Source organism: Pleuronectes platessa, chromosome 3, assembly GCF_947347685.1.
Source record: "Pleuronectes platessa chromosome 3, fPlePla1.1, whole genome shotgun sequence".
Taxonomy (NCBI): Eukaryota; Metazoa; Chordata; class Actinopteri; order Pleuronectiformes; family Pleuronectidae; genus Pleuronectes; species Pleuronectes platessa.
This window is the reverse complement of record NC_070628.1, coordinates 14,781,658-14,801,136: the sequence shown is the minus strand read 5'-3', so window position 1 is coordinate 14,801,136 and position 19,479 is coordinate 14,781,658. Positions and strand designations below refer to the sequence as shown.

The window sequence follows — 19,479 nt, the reverse complement described above, 5'->3', positions numbered from 1 at the left end:
ATGTGAAGACAGTCATAAATAATGAATCAGTAAATAAATCAGAGTTAGTCTTACAGCTGATATTCAAAGTGGAATCAACAGCTGCTTTTACAGATGAGTTCTCTCCTGTTCGGCCTACGGTGGTTAAAGTACAAACACGGAATCTTATACAGTAATCCAAGGAATCGTGACACATTCGGTCCTACAAAGCAAATGTCCTAGAACTGTATTGCCACACAAAAGATTGGCAGAAGCACTTGGCATGGTTTGGGTGTTGGGAGTCGATCTCAGGAGTTGACTCTGAATAATGAACAGGAGTCGGGAGACAGCAGTGAAAACATGTCACATGTCAGATGTTTCTACTGCTTTCATTTGTCAGTTTCGGAGGTTTGTGGGTGTTGATTTATTTATGTGTTTACAAAGGAAGTGACACAAATCAATGCAATGAACAGGACTGACTAAGACACAAATCTTCATTATTGATTGTGACCATACACTGAATATAAAGATGGAAGACGCAACACAAACTTTGACCTCTACGTTCTAATCGGGTCATCCTTGAGGCCGAGTGAATGTTTGCGTCAGACGTAATGAAATTCCCTACGGGTGTTCTTGATATATCAAATTCATGCTCATGAGGTCACTTGATCAATTGACCTTTTAAAATTGAATCAGTTCATTTTTTAGTCTAAGTGAACATTTGTAATTTGAAATCCCCTCAGGACAATTTTGAAATATCTTTCAAGCTCACAAGGCATAAAATGTCTTGTGTGTGTCACAGCGACCTTGACTCAAAACGTGCTTTGAACAAACATCAGTGTGATAAGAGTTATTTAAAATAAAATAAACCATCTTTGAGGAAAATGTATTTGATGACTATGCATTTTGACTATTTAGTTTGATCCATGTCTCATCCACTACAATGGACAGGGCAGGATTTATGACCTATACAGCAGCAATCCACAAGGGGGCGAGTGAGACACCTTGGCTTCACTTTTGGGAAGCTGTCATGTCGTCCATCTTTATATACAGTTTATGATTGGGACGCTGTGGTATTGTCTTCTTTATAATATATGAAAATCGTTAAACTATTCATTAATCCTTTGTTTTATAAATATAGAGATATTTGATGACATGAAGACTTATAAAATAAACACATTAGTTGAAATGACACCATAGCAGGAATGAGTTGACATTAGGAATACTGTGTGTTTGCAGTTGGAGGCGGCTCCCCCACACCAAACACAGATAAACTCACAGTATCTACTCCGCCTGCGACTTTAAACAAAACTACATCACTTAAACCCTCCACGTGTGTCTCCTCAGGTCCGTGTGAACCTACATCACCTCGGGGCCACTTTGCTGTAAGACATAATCAAAATGGGACATAATGACTCACACTGTGTCTCAGGAGAGAACAGTGAGCACCACGCTTCCCTTGGTCTTCTTAAGGATGTCCACAGCTTCAGCGTGAGTCACCCCTTCCAGGCAGTGTCCGTTCACCGCGATGATCTGATCTCCGCGTGTCAGCCGGCCGTCGGCTATGGCCGCCCCCTGTGGAGAACAAAGACAAGTCCATCACAGTGTCTGGATTCAAGATCACAGGCTGCTGAAAACTGTGTCAACACATATGAGAAGTGTCGACACCCGAGAACATGATAATGCTATAATAAATTACTACATATCCATCCATCCATCCATCCATCACTCTACCCATCCTCCATCTATCCATCCGTCCGTCCATTATCGATACTGCTCATCCTTTAAGAGTTGTGGGAACTGGAGCTGACCACAGCTGATTCTGAGCAAGAGGCGGGGTACTATATAGATTTATAATGCAATTGAGATCATTAACTTTATACATATTATAATATATTACTTCATAACATAATAATATAGAATTACTGCAGTACAATTAAAATGTGAAACACTACATTTTCTTTGATGGAGTTTTAATATTAGTATAACATTAATTGTACGTCAACAGATACAACTCTTTTGTATTACTTAAATTGTTTATTCATTTTTTGTTGTTGTTTTGGACAGACAATAATAATAAAACAACAGTACAGTAAAGCAACAACCACAGTCAGACAATATGGAATCCGTACACTTACATCCGTACTGTCTAGCAGACATAACAATACTTTATTCTGCACCTTTTGTTGGTAATAATGGCGTACCCTCATCTCCTATGTGAACAGAGACACTTTGATGCTATAACTGATATCCTGAACCAGGATCCCCCGTGGGAGACTTCTCCCCGGAGGACGTCCTCTCACCTTGTTGAAGACGGTTTTGATGTAGATGGGCAGGTCTCCGTGAGGACTGCCGAACCCTCCCACGATGCTGAAGCCCAGGCCCGAGGAGCCTCTCTCCAGGGTGATGGTCTGATACATGCGGGTGCTGTGGGATGCGGAGACAATAGGCAGCTGTGTTGTTCTGCAGTGTGTGAATGAACGTTCGAAAGTGTCTGATCTCAGCCGAGCAGGTAATAGGTGAGAAGAGGAAGGTGAAGTTCTGCGGGAATCATTTCTGACACCTTTTCCAAACTCGAGAGTGAGCCTTCTCAACCTCGGTGGTGCCTGGTTTGCAGAGAGGGGGACTATTTGTGCTATTTTCAAAATGTCTTATTTAGTTGATGTCAAAAGACCCAATTTTCACGATGGAAGGATTTTTTGGTGTAGAAATCTCACAAGGTAGAAGTTTCACAACATTACAACATCCCTGTCTCGATGCTCCTGGCTGCACTTCCTCGCTGTTGTCAAGGGGACGGGGTTATGTCCTCATTCGGTGTATAAACCAGGAGGATGGTAACATACAAACAGGAGGGAGGACAGGAGGACAGGAGGACAGGAGGACAGGAGGACAGGAGGACAGGAGGACAGGAAGACAGGAGGACAGGAGGACAGGAGGACAGGAAGACAGGAGGACAGGAGGACAGGAGGACAGGAGGAGACACTCACCAGAGGTTGTTGTGGGAGCAGGGCAGGCTGCTTGGTTGGCCTGACGACCGAGCATGGACATCACTGTCGTCCTTTGTGCTGCACACACCTGAACCTTCTGCCACCTACACACACACACACACACACACACACACACACACACACACACACACATACACACACACACACACACACACACACACACACACACACACACGGAAAATGTGGAGAATGATAACATTTATTTGAAGCACATCTGATCTTAAATAGCAATGCAGTAGTTGGGCAGTAAAGGGATTTCTTATTGCCTGTGCTAATGTGCATGCATTGGAAGCACTACTGATAAAAAAAAACATGATTTGTTTTTACTCAAGCACTGATTCCCTCTTCCTTACAAATTTCCCCTTTACTCACATCATGAGAGTCTCGTGCAACACAAAACTCATCAACACGGAGGCAAACTGTGGGACATTTGTCAGACACACTATTGATACTGTAAGTGACGGCTGCAGGAGCCATAGATCTGATTAATACTTTCACAGTTTATATTCCTCCTGAGCAGTAGGGGGAGTGTGTGAGTGAGTGAAAATGTAAGTTCAGCTGATGTGTAGAGAGGAGCAGTAGAGGCAGTTTTCAATTTGTCTCGGACTGATTTATTTTTCCTGTCTATATGGATATCTTATTCAAAGTGATGGATTTCTCTGAATTTCATATTCACTTCACACTTTGCAGCTTAAGTATTGAACTCGGTCACTACACACGGTTGAAAGTATTCCTCATTTCACTTCAGTTTCTTAAATCTTATAAAAATCATTTTGATCAACACGAAGCAGGTGCTGACAGAACGTATCTTAGTCCATCACAGGCTTCATATGGAGATAAACAGGTTTGTGTCTGTGGCCTCACCTGCAGGCTGACGGTTCCAGTGGCGTTCTTCAGCAGAGCTCCGGCCTGGACGTGGGTCATCCCCTCCGTGGACACGTCATTGATACTGAGGAGCTTGTCTCCTGTCTGATGGACACATAAAAACACCTCTGTTATGTTCATGAGGAGACTGTACTGAGTTAGATTAATCCCAAAGGTGAATTAATGCTGACATGTAAACACTAGATGCCCACACCAAGCCTTACCCCAACTTAAAGTACTTTTCTTAAATTTAGAATGTTTTTAGAGGCAAGATAAAAAAAATGTACCTCGGCCAAGGTATGCCCTCTCTAGGTGCCTGTCAATTACAATTATGTACTAAATTTATTGTGTTATTTCTATATCTAGTTTTCCTTTATATCTACATGGATCATCCAGGTTCAGGTGATTGATAACAGCCCCGGAATGTGATCTATAAGTTTTAACTTAAACTAATTCAATAAATATAGTTCAGAGCCCTCTCTTATGGAGCTTTATAATTATGGAGCTCCATAATCTCTTTAATCACCTCATGACGGTGGCTTCACCTCCAGCAGCTACAACATGAACATGCTGCTTACACAGACACTCCTGTATTAATCATCTAATGATGTTGTGTATAAGGTCATAGTATTCAGAAAGACCAGACCAGTACTATTACTTTACTAATGTAGGTTTAAATAAGTAGAATTTTTCATGCAGGACATTTACTTGTACTGGGTTATTTTTTACAATGCTTTACTGGTACTTTTATTGAGGTATCTGAGTACTTCCTTCACCACAGCAAATGTTTTTCCCCAGAGATGTGGTAACTAATACATGCACACACACACACACACACACACACACACACACGCACACAGACAGGTGCATAAACACGGGCACTCACCTGTAATAGCTGTGTTTTGGCAGCCAGTCCATTGGTATCCATGGTAGCAATAAAAAGAGGTACGTTGCCATGGGGACTGCCCACTCCTCCTGCTACACTGATGCCCAGCGAGTCACATGGATCCTGTGGTGGTGCCACACACACATTATACTGTTAGACAACACGTCACATCCACATCTAGTGTCATACGAGCCAGGGGGTCCAGCCAGGCAAGGAGGATATATGAATATATATATATATATATACATATGTATGTGTGTGTGTTAATACATATAAACAGACTATCAAACTAGAAATCATAATTGAAGGTATAGAGAACAAAAGCGCTAAGAGGTCAACAATAAATAATTATTTCAAAAAGTAAACATTACAAATATTTAAGAATTTCTAAGAGGAAATATGGGGCACAAATAAAACAGTAATTGACAATTATATACAAATTGGTTGCTCTACCTTTTGTATTATTACTTTTCTGACGTCAGGGAAGTCTTGAAATGCTGTGGAAGGAGCGAGAGAGAGAGAGAGAGAGAGAGAGAGAGCTTATGTTTGCATAAAGATGGTAACAGCACAACTTCCAAACAGAATTAATTGTTGAGCATTTAAAAGCCTTCATTTTAATCTACATAATAAACAGAATTTATCTATTTTGTTTCCAGACTTGACTGCCACTCACCACAGCTCCCTGCTTTGTTATTCGACTCCCTCTGGTGGCCGACAGAAGCATCACCTCCACTCGAGGGCGTCAGGGTGGAGCAGTCGGAGTCTTCACTCTGGATAAAACACAACTTAAAGTATTCCTAGGTTCACAAAGTACTCACGTTAAAACACAGCATACGAGTAACAGTTAAACTAGAGACTACGAAAGTCTGAAGTCAGTCGATACAATGCAAATCAGACATAAATCAGCATAGGGCAAATAAACATCTGAAAACGTCTACTGTCTGTTTTCCTGTCACTGTTTAGACAAAGACCTCCAGGAGAAGCAGTGTACCTGGCTCCGCTGTGAGTACTGCACCCCCGCTTTAAAACGAGCCACCTCCAGATGAACCACTCCCCTGTGACTCTGAGAGAGAAGCGACACATCACACATGAGAGCAGGAATCCATACAACGACCCACTGCTGCCAAGGGTTTCGTTTGTTTCTACACACTGAGAATCCTTCCGACCTGCAGCAGCCTCTGCGCGTGTTCCTGTGACGCCGCGCGCACGTCCTCCTCGTTGATTGACAGGATCTGGTCACCTAGCAGCAAACTGCCATCTGAATCTGCTACGCCTCCTCTGATGATATCTGATACAAAGATGCCCGTGTCATTACTGTAGGGAGAAAACAGAGGTCACGAAACTGCGTCTGCTCCACGCTCATAAAGGAAATGATGTGACCTGTAAACCTGCTGCCTCGCGTAACGTCACACTTGTTTGTGCAAACCTGCTAAGCTGCGTGGAAATCTGCACCTCAACTCTTCAGAGATAATGTGTCTTCCCTGCACTGTGACGCTTAGATCACACCTATCTAACCGTTATGGTGATTATTGGATGCTTTAAGGGTGTGTGATTTCATTATGGGTCTCTCGCCTAATTCTTACAATCATTATCCATGTTTCTATAAAGTCCTTGACCTTTAGCAGAGTAAAGGCCCTAAGCTTCAAGACTTCGAACAGACGAAGTTTAACTTTACAGAATTGTTTCTACCTAAGATATTTATTATTTTTCAAGGTAAGCACAACTTCAGGTGGTTAAAATATATATATATTTTTTTTTCTACATTTGATTGGTAAATTTAAGAAAGAGCAGAAACAACAAAACAACCTTTTCAGAAGTACAATTTAAAAAATCTACTTGAGAAATGTTTATGTAAAATGGAACCAATTGATGTTAAATCCAAAAGAAAAATAACCAGTATATAAATAACAATGACATTAAACAAATTCATCAATGAATACACAGAGCTTTAAAGAATAATAACTAATAATTGTTAATTAATATAATTACCTATAATTAACCCCAAACAACTAGGAATACTGCCCTGCAGTTGTATGCCTTCTCCAGCATGTGCACTTTCAGACAACATAGATATTGTTCTAGATTCATATGAGCTCACCATGACCTCTGACCTTTGACCAGTGAAATCTAATCAGCTAGAGTCCAGGCAACAAATGGCACAAATTCTCTAAAGGCAGATTTGAGAGATCATATTCAAGAGGCTAGATTCATGTGTGGTAAGGTCATGAAAATCCAATCAGTTCATCCTTGAGTCCAACTGGATGTTTGTACCATTTTCCTTTAAGGTGTTCTTGAGATATCATGTTCACAACAATGGGACAGATAGACGGACCAACTGAAAACGTACTGCCCAATCACAAAGGCATAAAAATCTGTTTTACATGAGGAGAATAACTGTGGTAAAGTTAATCTCACACTTCCAAGCTACATATAAAGGTCGGATTTGGAAAATCCACACTGAAGTTGATTGCTGAGCTTCATTTGATTCAGATACTTAATAAATAAGTTTAAATTATAATATCATATTGCGCTTGATTAGCCTTTACCAAACCAACTGACAGAAGACTAGCTCTTTGTCACTCAGGCATTAACCTGAACTCTTTCTGCTTAAATCCACTTGTGTTTGTTCAAACTATATTAGTATTTCATTATTCTGGCAACAGCAGCATTCTGCAAAGTAATTAACCAACTAACTTCAACTTCCATAATAACAAGTGGAAAGTGATTAAATCTGTGGTCAGAAATAGGATCAGACTGTTGCTGCATTGTTTCTGTGAATAGTCTCATGATTCAGCAAGTATATGGCCCCGTTTCATTTCTCACCTGTTTCTCATCCTCACAAGGTGTTTGAGCTGAACAAGCCTCGTGTTTACACTCATGTCTAATAAACAATACAATGATGCTTGTGGATTTCATCATTATTCTCCTCCACTGGTTTGACTTGACTGAAGCTCTCAAACACCAGAGCAGAACCTGGTTTAATCCAGGCTCTGAAACTGAAACTAATTGTTTCATTCTTTGGTTTGTAAAGTGATCATTTGGCTTAATTGCAACACTCTGGATTTTTACTGCAACGTCCCATGTCATCTAACATACAGTTCAATTTGTGTGCCTGCCCCAATCCTGAAGCAGCAATGGGCCGCCGCGATAAAATAAATGTAGCTGAAATGCTGCCCACCTAATTCATTTGATTTTTTAATGTTTTTTCCAGACTCCCCCAGACTTTTGCTCCTGAGGCTTTCAGGGGGGTCTCGCGTGTCAATCAAGGGGACCCCCAAGACCCCATGTGTCTGGCATCCAGTCTTCACCTTTTCCCCACTGTGGTGAACCCGAGCCCCTCTCCAGGACGAGGCCTGAGCTCCATGCTGAAGACGTCCCACAGGTCCTCCTCCCTGTACGCCTCCTGGTGCCTGAAGACGCGCAGGCAGACACGTTGGGTGGTGAGCCGCAGCACGCCAATCGCTTCGTCGTGAGTAGCCTGCCGCAGGTCTATGCCGTTTACCTGGGAGGACGTGAGGGGGGGGGGGGGGGGGGGGGGGGGGCTTTTAATTCAGTAAAGCTGTGGTTTTGATTGGTTTCATTATAATTGTATAGAACAAAAATATATTCTTTAGTCATGTGGCCAGAAAAATAATGTTCCGTTGCTGAGGCGGGGGAAAAAAACTAAGTTGCTGGAGCAGTACTATTAGTTTTTCAATCATGTTTTTATCTCATTAAGTATAGTAATAATTATAATAATAAAAACTTTGATTTTATAGCAATTCTCTAAACAATAATAGAATAATAACATGTGATATTTGTGTTCTCATACTACCTCTAATATCTGGTCTCCAGCCTGCAGCCGTCCATCTCTCTGAGCTGCTCCTCCATCATTCACTTCATGGATTACTACTGCCCCCTGGTGGGAAAATAAGAAAGCACTCTCATTATAAGAGACACCTTCACTAAAATCGTGCTCTATCAGAATCCACCCTGTTATACTTAATATTTCACAATATGCTTTCCATTACGATTGATAAAATGTTGAGTTTGACAGAAACAACAAAAATCCATGTAGTTTATATTGATTTTACAGATGTCAATAAGCGGTTCGTACCAGCAGAGTGTCACATCCTCCCACAATGCTGAGGCCCAGGCCCACGCTCCCTTTGCAGATCTCTATCGTGCTTTCCCTTCCCGCTACGACCGGGCAGCTCACAGGGTCAGAGGTCGTGGGCGCAGATCCCAGCCCATCAGACTGACCTCCAGTAGAGGTGTGTGCGGTATTGAGGGACGGAGAGGAGGAGGAGGAAACGGGGAGGATTTGGGACGGAACGGGAGAGGTGGAGCAGGGATGGGAGAGGGGTGAGGGGTGAGGTAGAGTGGAGGAGGAGGGGGAGAGACTGCTGGGACGTCTGACGGAGAGCTTGACAGTGACCCGATGTTTGAGAATCAAACTGGACACCTGGACAAGGAGACGAGGGGCAAGTCATAAATCATTAAATCAGGATGACCTTGAAGTGCATATCGCGTGTGTGTGTGTGTGTGTGTGTGTGTGTGTGTGTGTGTGTATGTGTTTGTCCGTGGGTTGTACCTTCTCCACTGACAGTCCAGCTACATCTTCATCACCCACTGCTATGATTGTGTCTCCAGTCATTATCCTGCCATCCTGCATACACACAGAAACATGAATAAAGTAGAACGGTAGAAGAGCCCATAGCTCCACCAATTCTCCTCAAAGTCAACCAAACTGACCCAAATTACACCCACTCTTAGATATCAGTTCCCTCCAACAACCATTAATAATTCTCTGAAAAAAAAACTTTAAGAAAATGAATAAAAAGTAGTAGTAGACATGACAATCATATTAAGCAAGAGAGGAATGAATGATAGTGAAACTGTTGAGATATTGTTATTGCAGACTGTAAAGAAACTATACAAGCCACAAGAAATTGTTGCTGACGAAGATGGAGATAATTGTGATAATGCTACTGATGGTGTCACACCTTACTAGCTGTGCCGTGCTGGACCAGAGACCTGACCACCAGTCCATCCTTAGAATCCTCTTCTGCCAGGCAGAGGCCAAGACCTGCATGATCCTGGAGGAAAAGGAGATTCAAACTTTAGCTTTGACTTTTTACCAAGAATTTGCAGAGCTAACAGCAGTTTCACAAGATGTTTTTCTTTATATCAAATTTTTTCCTCTCTTATTATAATTCCTCTTGTATTAAGGGTGTTTTTTTTACCACAATAAGATTCTGTTGAAGCTCAATCATTAATTTTAACTATGCTGTGGTTAATGCCAAGATGCACTGATGTGACAGTACCTGAGGTAGGATGACCTGCTGGATGTCGCTGGACAACGCTCCACGCTCTGCAGAGTCAATCCTGGAGTCGACTGTGTCCTCACACTCTGATCTGGATTCCTGGGCCTTTTGACTCTGAGCTTTATTCCTTGGAAAACAATACAATAAACTACTGTTATCCTCGGCCTGCTGGTCAACACCTATTTAGTAAAAGTTCAGGAAGAAAAAGTCATATGGAAAATTACCTGATGAGAATGATCTTGACTTTAGATGGAGCGCTGTTGATGAGGGTGGAGGCGTTCTGGTGACTGCGACCGTACAAGATCTGACCATTGATCTGGAAGAAAAATAACATTTTCTGTCCTTACCTCATCCGTCTCCACATGAATCTGTCTTCCTGCCATCTTCGTCTCCCTCCCCCTCTCTGTCTCACCAGTCAGCTTCCCCTCTGCCTCGCTTTTTCCTCCTCATCTCTATTTCACAGCTTGTCATTGCAAGAATCCAACCCAGCACCGACCGTCTTTCAAATGCTAATTTGTCAGATAGATCTTCTGTACTCACCCATGCCTTCCACCCACAAACCACTGCTCTCCCTCAGCTGCTCTGAGTTTTTGACTCTGGTACTTTGTCTCTCACTGTAGGACTCCAACCTCTTCCTAGCCCTTCTCTCACCCGTTCCCATTCATTCTCCTCTTTACCTCCAGTAGCTCGTCTCCAACCCGTATCCTTCCATCTAAACCGGCGGGACCTTGAGGGTCTATATCTGCCACAAAGACGCTCATGCGGGCCCTGGAGCCGTCCTTGTTCCCCGTGAGACTGATTCCCAGGCCGTGAGCCGCGGGGTCCTTCTCCAGCTCAATCATGTGGAGCTTCCCTGACAGGCTGCCGTAGCGCTGCAGCATCTTTTCTGAGAGAGTCAGAGTTAGAAGAAAAAAAAAACCAGGAGGCCATTAGAAAGAGGATATGGTATAAGGCAAAAAAAATTGTGAGATGTTACATGTAATGAGTGACAGTGAGGAGAGGAAGCATAATACCCTAGAGGCGCTTGTGTGTGTGTGTGTGTGTGTGTGTGTGTGTGTGTGTGTGTGTGTGTGTGTGTGTACTGGTTCACTTATGTGTGCATAGGGCACCTTCCATTGCAGTAGTGAGTAAATCTAAGAATTGATTCAATTTGAGCAGCAGTTCTTTCAGGGGAAAAAAGAAGCCAACAATCTTAAGTTCTCATTTGAAAACTAAAACCCAAATGGTCTCTCCCCCATGAACACACCGCTCTCAAAGCTGTTACCCTCTCAACTAACAACAATTGCACGTTAAAGTTTGGGCTTGGCCAACTGGCTTCACTTTTTTAGATAGTATTTGCTCATATGACTCCCAGTGACTTTATGACAATGGTCTTTTACTTGCTCTGTATAGCATAACTCTTGTGGCCTGCACTGTGTGACTGTGGCTACTACAAAACCGCCACAGATGTCCCGTTCCCGACGGCTTTGGAGGATGCCTGTTTGTTTTGGAGGACATCTCTATAATGCGGACTTACTCCTGCCCCTGTCGCCCTCGTCTTCAGCTGCTGCTGCTGCCGCGATAGGTGCTGCAACAGTCCCGGTGCTCCTTCGATCCTTTCTCTCGGTGGCTGGCGAAGGTACCTTGGGAGAAGTTTTGCATTATTGAACAGGCAGTGTTGGAGATGCCTCAGGGGTCCTTCGGGCATGAGATGGACTATCCCTGAGGCCTGCTCAGTGTGCTTGATGTAGCAGTGAGAAAAACTGACGAACAGAATGAATTAATGAACACAGTTTTAATGTCAGCTAAAAATAACATGAAAGATGACCAGAATCATGCATTATTTTGTAACCGACTTGGAAGTGCATGGGAAAATAACTTCAAAAGAATCTACTGTCTATTTAGAGAGTTATGCATCTCCATCAAAGAGAAAAACAAAGGGCTTTAACAAACAAGGTAGCTGCAAGGGACTTTGAACTATAAGGGTTTTATCCACAAATATGCACGTTAATTACATTTTTTGGAAGTGGGCTTAGTGCAAATGCTAATCCGAGGCTTGTTTTAAGATGCCCTGGACCCATGCTATTGCAAACACATACACAAACAACAATGTACTAACCTTAAAGGGGGTGGGAATGAAGGGGTTTGAAGGGGAGAGACTAAGGAACAAACCACGGCAGGATTCTGCTTCCTACAATCATGAGGGGAAACACAAATATAGTTCTACATGCATCACTAACAAAAACAGAAATCTACCGCTCAAAAAAACCCTTTAAAGCTGCTTCAATCTTTTTGGAATACCAAGTGGGTGTCAATGACTCATCACTCTAGGTATAGAATATACATAACATTCCCTAAACATTAGAGCCATAAACAGTCAAACAACTGTGTGGGAACAGAAACGGAGAAAAAACGACTTCACAGCTTCTCATCTGTTCATATGAAATCTGAAGAAACAGCCACCGCTTTTGAGACACAAAAAGTAACTGTTGCTCTTTGATTCAGTGTCGCTGCAAACAGTTTATATTTATGATCATTTTTTACATTCGAAAATGGGAAGTACTAGAAATATATCAACAAGAAACATGCCTCTGTCAACCAGCGCAGTTTCAGTCTAGGTACATGTTCTTTCCCACATGTGAGGACAGTGTGACCTTTGACCTCTTAAACATTAGCCGTTCATATTTGAATCCATATGATGTCTGTCCCTGAAGGTAAACATGAGATAGACTGTTTGCAGTCTCTGTCTATCTGCACTAGACATGTTTTCTTATTTTCTGAGGTCACCGTGACCTTGAGCTTTGACCACCAATAACCTGCGGTGTCCAGATGATCATTTGTGCTAAATTCAAATGGAGATTTCTAAGGCATTCCTGAGATATTGTGTTCACAAGGCAAAACAAGTTTTGTGAGATCAAATTAATCTTTTACCTTTTAACCTTCAAATTTTATTCAGGTCATCCTCAAGTAACAGTGACTGTTTGTGACAGATGTCATGATATTCACTATTTTTGTTCCGGATACATTGGTCACAGTGACCTTGACCTTTGACCTTCGAACACTAAAATCGAATCACTTAATTTTTTAGTCCAAGCAAACGTTTGCAGTAAATTTGGAGGAATTCCCTCGGGCTGTTTTTGAGATATTGCGCTCACAACAACAGGAGGCCATGTGACCTTGACCTTTGACCACCAAATTCAAATCGGTTAATCTGTGAGTCCGAGGGAAATTTGTACTGAATTTGAAGGAATCTCCTCTGGCGACCAGCTGTCACCGGTGAGATAAAAAAGTATTACTATCTCAAAGCTGGAGTAAGTGTTACCTTGTTGCTGTGTGAACTGGGTTGGGGTGTTGGAGTTGGTCTTTCATGGTTGGTGAGTATCGGAGACTGTGGGTGAGGAAGAAAACACAGAGTAGGCAGATGAATATCTACACGACTGTGAATCATAGACACTTGAAATGCTGCGCCCAATATGATAAGATATACACGATACCACATAAGTTTTCAGTTAAAGATAAATTTGTTCAGCGATATCTAGTAATTGCAAACCTACGAACTTCTGATGAAGTGGTCCAACCGAATAAAACTGCACCCTCTCTCTGCATATACTGAGTCATGGGATTCAGTGTGAATCAGTCTGGAGCCGCGAGAGACTGATATTCCACAGAATGGAAAGTATTCGTAAAGTATCTGCTTATCCCTAGCAAAAGTACATTTTACGTCTGTAGAAATATACAAGTTCTTTCCTTTTATTGCTGAATTTGAACATGTAGTACCTGAGATCTGTGTTGTTCCGACTGGACCAGGAAGACCAAGGTGTCTCCAGCCCTGCGGATGGCCTCCACTGCTTGCTCATGGCTGGCGTCTCTTAGGTCCACACCACACACCTTAGCAAAATAAAACCACATAACAGATATCGGACATAGACATGCGGCAAAACAGAGGTACGCAGTATGGATACAATCTTCTTATTTTTTCGGAAATAATTTGAAAAGGGTTTGATCAAATAAATCATTTAGGACTGATCTAAGGAGATAACCCGAAACAAAAACAAAACTGCAATATCATTTTATTCCTGTAAGTGTGTGTGTGTGTGATACCAAAATCTATATATCTGGTTGTTTTTTTTAAAGATTTTCTAATTAGTCTTATTGTATCTTAAGACTAATTAAATTTTAAATTCCCTTAATGTGTGGATCTTGATCCCCCCTCAAATTCATGTTTCTATGTTTCAATGCCTAACCCTTACCCGAACCTAAATCTAATTCTAACTCTAAAACCAAGTCCAACCCTGCAACAGCCTATTAAAAGTAAGTCGGAACATTTTGGCTGATCCTCACTTTCCCAAAAGTCCTCACTCTGTAGGTTGTGGGTCCACACAAAGATGTCTGTACAAATACACACACACACACACACACACACACACACACACACACACACACACACACACACACACACACACACACACACACACACACACACACACACACACACGCACACATACTTCCAGTATCCTGTCTCCAGTCCGGAGGGTGCCATTATCTGCTGCCGGGCTGTCGGGGCTGATGTGCTTGATGAAGACTCCCCTCATCATCTCTCCACTGCTCAGTCTGCGGCCCATGCCTCTGCCTCCCATTATGCTGATACCCAGGGATTGGCCTGGTGCTCGCGTCAGCTGAACACTGAAACACAAAGCAGGATACAAGGAACATCCGCACACATTATAGAACTGTAAATCCGTCGTATATAAGAATGATGAATTCCAGTCTTCTGGATGCCTGATGAAGACCTACTCGGTTTTGAACTACTTCTGCGAAATGTACAAAAAGGAGAATTAATCCTATAGGTTTTCCCTTTTTTTCTCCTCAGTCTTCGTCTATCCACTGCTCAGGACTCTGGATAGAGTTTCAGAGATTAAGTCAAAAAAACAAGAAAATAATTCCGATGAGAGACACACAAAAGCTGGTCTTTGCATTCAGTGCAGCTTATGTGATTTATCCAGGCAGGATACAGTCATAAATGCATTAAGTACAGGGTGGAAAAGAGTCGCTCTCCCTGGGCCTGAGAAGCAGGAATAGGGTTGTGTGTGTGAGCTGTGCTTTTCGACCCCTGCTGCGAACATAACCTGAACACACTAGGATTTTGCTAAGCCTCCTCCGGCACTGAGGATAGAGGACACCACGGGCAGAGTGTTAAAAAGAGGATTGAAACGGAGAATCTGAATAAAAATCTAATCACAAAGGAAAGACTTTGCTGCTGACATCACTGATTCACTAACCTCCTCGGGTGATCCCACGACACCAAGGTGGTACAAGGAGGGACCTCCGCATCGCCCCCCTCGTTACCGTCCACCTTTATCTCCACCTCCAGCGTCGGTACTTTCCCATCTGCACTAATCTTGTCCTTTCCCTCTCCTCTAGTCTCTTGAGGTAGAGACCGAGGAGTCTGCCAACTGATGCGGAATAAACATGCAAGTAGAAATAACGTGGAATTAATTGATGACGAATGGATAAACCAGATGAATCATTATAAATTATAATTTCGATTTTTGTCCTGAATTCATTTATTTAACCTGACTGGGTTTCAAAATTCAAAAATTATACAGTTTGATGATGTCGTGACAAAGCACTGCATTCTGGTTTTATTCACGTTATGCAAAAACGTGAATAAAATCAGAACAAATATTTGCCAACAGTGTTTCCTTATTTGTAGGTCATAGTTATGGCAGAGTTGGTTTCTTTAGATTTAAGTGCAGATCATATTCTATGGCTAAAGACACAAATAGAGGGAAATGTGCTGGCAACATTTTTGTACATTTTAGTTAATTACATAAAGTGTCTAAGCAGCTTTTCACTACCTTACCTCATTGTAAAATAAATGTCTTTGTGATCTGACTATCGAATTGTCAAGAAAACTAAACCTGAAACTTCAGCTTTGGAAAAAGTACATATAGATTTTGTATTGTTTAATTGTCTAATGATCTACTAATCGGTCCAGTGAAAGTGAAAAAGGATCATTATTCATTGCAGCCTTCAGTCTGAGAGTAAAATAACGTTCGACTTGATCACGCTTTTTTTTTGGTCAAAGCCTGATTCACTGTGACACAGTGACACATTGCCAATAGCAAGTTCCTGTGGTGGGCCTTGAAAAGATACACTGCTGCAGGAGCATACAGCCCTGAAAACACACATTTTCTGCCAGGGAGGTCATACAAAGGTAGTGTCACACACACACACACACACACACACACACACACACTTACAGTATCTCTGTAAACATGTGTGTGTGCCTGTGTGTGTGTGTAAGAAAGAGGTAGAGAAGGAGAGAATTTTTCATGAATATATTTAACGTTACAGGGCTGTAATAAGCCCATGGAGGTGAGTGATAGTGGTGCTATCTGCGTTGCAGGAGCCCATAGCCAGGTAAGTTACAGGAGAGGACAGAACAAATGGTTCCACCAGCGCTGGAAATGAGCAGCCGGGAGAAGAGGAGAGGACGAGGCGTGGAGGAGAGAGGGAAAATGAGGTAAAGAGAAAATGACCGCAGCAAGATGACTGAGAGGGACACGAGAGAGTGATGAGAGACAGATGCAGACACAAAGAAACAAGTGGGAAGTCTGGCGGAGAGATGTGGAGAGAGACAAAGAGAGGGAGAGAGAGAGAGAGAGAGAATGTACTGAAAGATAAGGGCGAGGGAGAAGCTGCGGAGAGAAATTGCAGGGAGAGAGGGAGGAGAGAGGCAGGGACACGAAGACGGAGCAAAAGCAGGGATAGACAGAAGCGAAACAATTCATTTTCGCTGACAGTCAGCACTGAGATCCATAAGCGAGCGGCTAAATATAACTCAAAGATTCAACATTCACAGAAGCGTTAGCCTTTTACCACAGTGAAGACTGGAGAGGAGAGAAAAATTCAGACTCCCACCGAGCTGGTTGCACTATGAAACACGTTGTTTTCCCATAGACACGGTTAATTAAAGTGTCAGATAATGACCTGGATCGTTAGTGTGTCTTAACCTGCAGAAATGTGTATTTGTGAGACCGCGATAAAACCCCCTGCTGCAATAAAAATCAGAAGGTTAGCACATTAAAGAGCTGAGAATGTAAAGCTGTTCCATAGTCTGAAGTCTCTGCAGCAAACATATCAACATGTCATAAAGCTGGAGCGCTGAAGTCCAATAAACCCTGGGACAGGTTTATCTTGCACTCCAGGGCCTGAGTAGCGATTAGCTGACCATAAATAATGGTCTGAAAGCTCTGGATCTTACATTACCTTGAGTCTGGGGCCGGGCTGATGCTGGGAACTACGGCTGGAGCCTTAAACGAGGCAGAGACTCTGACTGCGGCTGGATCTGGAGCAGCAGTTTTAAATTTGACCGAGGCGGAGGGTGTGAGGGTGGATGAAGCAGGAGTTGGAGCTGGAGCTTTGACTGGACTGAGGGGTCTGGCCGGGGCCGGTGCAGGTTCTGGAGAGGGTGTCGGTGGGGTGGGCGAGGAAGAGGCGCTGTCGGCCTCGATGGACGCCAGAGGGGGCAAACACAGACGGATACGGTGTTTGTCCACCTGATGGGCTGGGACATACGTTACACTGAGGGTAGGGGGAGGTGGGGACAGAGATGTGGAGGGTGGGGGGAAAACATTTAAAACATTAAAATGACATGTGTTTTATCGTTACTGTATTTTCACAGCTACATATTCACATCACTTCTAACACCAAACAATGACAAGTGGATGACAGGGAACAAGACACAAATGACATGGCACATGGAGGATGGGTTCTATATATGATAAATAGATAGATGCACAATAAGGAATAATAGAAATCAAAGCATGAAATGTATATCCAGGCCGCATATGGTGAGGCAGAAAGAAAGTAACTTCTGATTGTCACCATGAGGTTATGCAAAATCATATCAATCTTCTCATCAACCATAACTCTTAGTTAGAAAGCAGGAAAGCAGATTTGCCAGGATTCTGAACTGACTGATGCTTCAAGTACAACAGAGGATTAAGTCCATGTTGAAGATTTTATGTTTTACAGATTTCAAGTCATCTTATTGATGAGATTAAAGTCGTAATTGAGAGAAAGTTGTAATATAATCAACGCAATGTAATAATATTAAAAGAGTAAAATTGTAATTTAACAAGAATAAAGTCATAATATTAGAGTACAAAGTCGTAATTTAATGAGTAAAGGTTATAATAATAGAGGAGTCAAGTTGTAATTTAACCAGAATCGATATTACGATAATAACTTCTTATTTTAATAAGAAAACTCCAAATATTTAGAATTTAACAATTAGAAAATAACCCGCGCTAAGGAGAAGAACCCATCTTCTCCATAGTTCCACCTTCCAGTGTTTGTTGAGGAACTATGAAACCAAGCAGACGTATCTAGCAATATTTTTACAGTCGACCAATATCAAACCTTTTTTAACAATTTCCTCAAACTCTGTGTTGTTCTTTCTTTACAACCCCATTACAAAGTCCTTATTCATAATAATTATCCAGCACTAAATAGGAGAGGGGGAAGCCGGACACCTGAAGTGATGTGCAATAAGTGTAAAAGTCGTTATTATACAGTAAATAACTATTAAGTCGTTATTCGTTCAGGCCTGAAAAACAATCAGTAAACAACATTTACTAAATGCTGTCTGGTGTGTCACATGAGTTTTTTTTTAAGTGCTCTAAAATTATGGATGTCATCAGCGCCGCTTTTACTGCCATTGAAACAAGATGGGAAAAAAACCGTGAGACAAAAAGGGTACTAAATGTGTGCGTTTTTTATTCAAGGCATATTTCTAAAAGTTTCTGAAACATTAACCCTGATCGGAACCACTGAGTAAAAGATGTCAGATAACTTAAGTGTCAAGGACATCGTCAAAGCCCGCCCCTCGTCCCACTTCTATTCTCCTGTGACGTGACGTATGGACGCAGCGTTTGAACCTGCTAATTTATCTGCTCCACTCGTGGTGGCAGATTGAATATGGAGATCTCCTGTGCTGAGCTGTTTTAACTGAGCCGCGTGGACGGCCTGTCTTCTCTCACCAGAGGCAGCTTGATAGTGACAGGCCCTCACCCGTCTATGTCTGTTTTATTCTGAGGCTGCCAACGCAACACGTCTGCCTCCACTGTCTGTTGGTTGGTCTGCAGTGCTGTCAGGAGGACGCAGTGTAAACGGGTGAGAGTTTTGTTGGTGCATGTGTGCGATAGAGAACGTGTGTGTTCATCTGGGTGTGCATCGTGTGCATCTACGAGAGGCTCTTCAAACCGCTCTTTTATTCAGAGCCGCGCTGTTCAAGGTGAGATGAGGAATGAATTATTCAAAGATATTTCCCATCGCAGGAAAAAGGTGTTTTTGGAGGTTAGACCATTGAAAGACTGTGTGTGTGTGTGTGTGTGTGTGTGTGTGTGTGTGTGTGTGTGTGAGAGAGAGAGGTGGATTGAGAGAAAGAGATGCTGAGAGAGAGTGAGTGGGT

General features: G+C 42.4%; 1 protein-coding gene across 1 annotated transcript in view; it reads right to left on the bottom strand.

Annotated features, from left to right (window-relative positions):
• Positions 1–1,386: 1,386 nt before the first annotated feature.
• Positions 1,387–19,479, bottom strand: part of si:dkey-92j12.5 (multiple PDZ domain protein) — a 36,973-nt gene continuing 18,880 nt past the window's right edge. Inside the window, exons 20-43 of the mRNA XM_053418966.1 lie at positions 17,274–17,588; positions 15,281–15,454; positions 14,507–14,684; positions 13,779–13,889; positions 13,324–13,389; positions 12,121–12,192; positions 11,539–11,644; positions 10,700–10,908; positions 10,247–10,338; positions 10,023–10,149; positions 9,702–9,794; positions 9,290–9,364; positions 8,813–9,160; positions 8,531–8,614; positions 8,025–8,218; positions 5,883–6,030; positions 5,708–5,779; positions 5,390–5,486; positions 5,170–5,213; positions 4,717–4,839; positions 3,831–3,935; positions 2,946–3,049; positions 2,262–2,385; positions 1,387–1,533 (exon numbers count right to left, since the gene is read on the bottom strand). Of these exons, the coding sequence (XP_053274941.1) occupies positions 1,387–1,533; positions 2,262–2,385; positions 2,946–3,049; positions 3,831–3,935; positions 4,717–4,839; positions 5,170–5,213; positions 5,390–5,486; positions 5,708–5,779; positions 5,883–6,030; positions 8,025–8,218; positions 8,531–8,614; positions 8,813–9,160; positions 9,290–9,364; positions 9,702–9,794; positions 10,023–10,149; positions 10,247–10,338; positions 10,700–10,908; positions 11,539–11,644; positions 12,121–12,192; positions 13,324–13,389; positions 13,779–13,889; positions 14,507–14,684; positions 15,281–15,454; positions 17,274–17,588 (3,208 nt within the window). The remainder of the gene's footprint in view (positions 1,534–2,261; positions 2,386–2,945; positions 3,050–3,830; positions 3,936–4,716; positions 4,840–5,169; positions 5,214–5,389; positions 5,487–5,707; positions 5,780–5,882; positions 6,031–8,024; positions 8,219–8,530; positions 8,615–8,812; positions 9,161–9,289; positions 9,365–9,701; positions 9,795–10,022; positions 10,150–10,246; positions 10,339–10,699; positions 10,909–11,538; positions 11,645–12,120; positions 12,193–13,323; positions 13,390–13,778; positions 13,890–14,506; positions 14,685–15,280; positions 15,455–17,273; positions 17,589–19,479) is intronic.